Below are 3,548 nucleotides of genomic sequence, written 5' to 3'. Positions count from 1 at the left end.
ACAATGGGATTGTATGGCTGTTATTGCCGGTCCCATCTTCAATATACTATAAAGGCATGGCTTGTTGTTAAGGTAAGGACCTCTTCCGGAGGAAGAGACCGAGGAAACTGAAAAGGGATTATATAGCTTGAAGTGGTTGACCTGGTTTTGTGTTCATATTAACCCTATCCCGTGTATTATTGTATGTGTGAGTATTATAGTAGCCACATGCGCACGCAGGATCATCACTCTATCCAGTACGAGGGGTTTCCCCCACATCCTAGTTACAATAAACATAGGGGATGTCAATCCCAGGGAATCAGATAATGGTGTGTAAATGTGATATAAATAGACAATAGGTTTCGGGCCAATAGATACACGGAAACACCAGGTTTTTGCCGTCGTGAAAGTTTCCACATGAAAAATCCGTGTAGGGTGTATTGGATCAAACCGAACACGTGTGGAAAAGCCGATTCACTATTAGTATTTAAGGTAAAGCGAAGTCTGAAGTAAACATATCAAATCCAGACACGAGAAAGAGAACATTTAGCGATAAACTAGAAATATAAAAAAAAATAATAGGATGGAGGGAACATCGAGTACTTCATACTCAGTCTTAACGTTTTTCATAAAAGGTAACAACTGGATATATAACGTACTGGTATACGCCAACTTATAAAGGAAAGATATAATATTATCATCCGTATGTTAAAAGCATTTTAATTTCTTTCTACGCTATGAATATACAAATGGTTACCCAACTTTGGCATTAAGATATATCAGTATTACGAATAACGAAAGAGTTGTTTGGCATTTGTGATGCAAATGATATTCGCAATCCGTATTCAATTGAAACATGTATTTTCTTATTTACAGGTTTAGTTTTAGTTACCATAATGTCATCTATCGGATCAATAAATGCGACAAGTGACGAGAAATGGCGTCGTCCATGCGGTATTAGCAATGGCCCTTCTCCCGGACAGCCAGGAGGTCCACCAACTGCTTCACCAGAAACACTCGTAGCAGCAATGCTCCCGGCCCTAGCAAGTTCGATCGCAGATGCAGACTCACTTAAAAATAAATACGTAAGTACTTTTATATTAATGCATTTTCACAGGAATTTGTTACCTTTCATGAAGGAAAAGCATGCTATATATACATGCATAGATGATTCAGTTGCATTTTAAGATTCTGACACAATACATGTATCTACATATGTTTCAGACGATATTAATTGTTTCTGTGTATTTTAATGACTTTTAGTTATTCGCAGTTATTTGAAATTACAGTAACATGGTATAGGCTAGTTTTAAAGCGAATCCTAGTAACCATAGTATCCATATCTCTTTAAACAGATATCAGAGAGGATGCTGGAAAGGAGGGTGCCACATCTAAACAGCTTCCATTACGACGGCATGCCTGACGTTTCTATGACACCAACAGAAATTGAAGAATCTCTTTCTGACGTAAGTTTCACTTTCCTCGTTGAAACGCGTTCTTAACAAGTATTATTTTGTATATTATTTTATATTTTTAAAGTATTTTTCTTGAAATTTATTGTACTTTCAGAAAATGATCTTAAATGTTTATTCGTTTCTTTTTGCAGATAAACCTTTCACATTTAACAAACTACCAGAAGTTATCTAAGGCTCTGGTTTTCTTGGAACAAGTGAGATTTGACGAAACGTTCATGGATAATAGCATCGCCACATATAGAGAAGAAGTTCAGAAGATTGAAACAAGCATTATGAACGTCATGTGTACTAAGCAGAAGCTTATCCATAATTCTGGCTCTCAGATTGATTACGTATCTCACACGGTGATGCCACAGGACATCCGAGTAACCATTAACGACCATGAACGTCATGAGAGAGATTACGTCATTGTGAAGGATACGGTCCAGCTGCTTCAGACCATGCAAATGCATGTCACTGCCATCAATCGACAGATGGGGCGGAACCAGTAACCATGTCGACGACTCCCACTTGCCTTAAGAGATCTTTCCAGTATGGAAACTAACTGTGCCAAAGTAGATTATATTAATCCTCGTGGTTGCACATGCTGATGTTTAAAGCAGATTCTAGAAGTATCATAGATTACCGTGATGGTTTACGCTATTATTTATAAAAGTTACAGTATCAAGGACCATATAATATTTTAGATCGTCCAATACCTTGTTGTCTTGTCATATTATATCAGTTAACATTTCATATCATGTTGTCTTGTCAAGTACTAGCAATTTATTATTGGATATATTATATCAGTGAAATCCTATTGTATGAAATAGTTGACATTACGTAATGTTTTACATGTATCAAATGTAATATTTTTAATATTTGTAACATCAGATTTTATCATACATATCGCCGATGTCGGAGGTAAAGATCTGGTGTGTTGTATTTTCTATATTGATATAGAAATAATAGTGACCATCTTGTAAGTTATTTATTTTGAATTCTATTTATATTTGAGAAATTTATATGTATACAAATTTTAATGTAAATTGATATACATGCTCATGGTATTGATTTTTTATACGATCTCAACATTTCATGAATCTGTGATATGATATTTGTTTTCAAATGTTGTACTTTTTTATTTTTAATAAATTTACAATTGTTTTCAAGGACGAGTTTTCATTGTTTCCGTACGCAAGTCTATGTTCACTAAATGTAAGCAATAGTCACGAATCGTATATCGCATATGTAGGGAAACGTATATTGAATAAGTAATTGTATATAACAAAATTTAGGAGAGTAATCAATCAACTTCACATGAATTTAAAAGGGGTTGATATTTTAAGAAAAGTTAAACCAATCTTGTACAATAACATGATAGAGAGTGTCTCTGAAATTCAACAGTGGATATAATATGCCCCGAAAAAAAAATGTAGTAAGAAAATGCCTTTTGTTTTAAATCGAAAACTGTTGAAATTATATTTGCTGAATATCGCAGAATGTCAACCAACAAATATATCTATATTATGCAAGATTTATTACATTTTTGCAGTGGAATATAAAGTCTTACGGTGAACATTAAAGCGATATACTTCGCTCTAGTGAAAATGTCAATTTTGATATCAATCTTGAGCAATCGGATTGCACCATTGCCAGTGAAAATATCATTTTGATTGTTACGTCATTAATTTGTGCACAAAGGTTACTTCATATTTTTGTGTAGAAATATAACATTATGGTCACAAAATTACGTCGTAATTATCACAAGGGCAAACAACTCTGTACAGTACAATGGTGAAATAACCTTTGGCGGAACTAGAAGTGATGGTGTTATGTAAATGGAAGCGAGAAAACAAATGTAATAAATAGAATATCCCATGTTTCGTGATGAATACCAGTAATATTTGATCTCGGGAGGTGGATACTTCAATATCTTTCACTCGTGCTACGCACTCGGAAAACATATAAAAGTTTCCAATCACTCGATGAAATATAACTGACATTCATCAAAAAAGGGGAGATGACTCCTTGTGAAAGATAGGCGGTCCCCATGGTGCACGCAACCCTGGGAAATACTATGTTTTATTTCCCCCGATGGAAATACGGTGCTTT

At 34.6% G+C, this 3,548-nt stretch overlaps 1 protein-coding gene across 2 annotated transcripts; it reads left to right on the top strand.

Moving 5' to 3' along the window:
• Positions 1 to 334: 334 nt before the first annotated feature.
• Positions 335 to 2,618, top strand: LOC138335726 (uncharacterized). 2 transcript variants are annotated; one of them, XM_069284889.1, is made up of 4 exons: positions 335 to 471; positions 856 to 1,064; positions 1,335 to 1,445; positions 1,586 to 2,618. In XM_069284889.1, exons 2-4 carry the CDS (start codon positions 876 to 878, stop codon positions 1,943 to 1,945), a joined length of 660 nt encoding a protein of 219 aa, XP_069140990.1. In that variant the 5' UTR covers positions 335 to 471; positions 856 to 875; the 3' UTR covers positions 1,946 to 2,618. The 2 variants fall into 2 exon arrangements, with proteins under 2 accessions (XP_069140990.1, XP_069140989.1); XM_069284888.1 differs by lacking the exon at positions 335 to 471 and adding an exon at positions 478 to 614.
• Positions 2,619 to 3,548: the final 930 nt, after the last annotated feature.

The sequence above is a fragment of the Argopecten irradians genome, chromosome 11 (genome assembly GCF_041381155.1).
Source record: "Argopecten irradians isolate NY chromosome 11, Ai_NY, whole genome shotgun sequence".
Classification (NCBI taxonomy): domain Eukaryota; kingdom Metazoa; phylum Mollusca; class Bivalvia; order Pectinida; family Pectinidae; genus Argopecten; species Argopecten irradians.
This window is presented reverse-complemented; position numbering and strand designations above follow the sequence as displayed.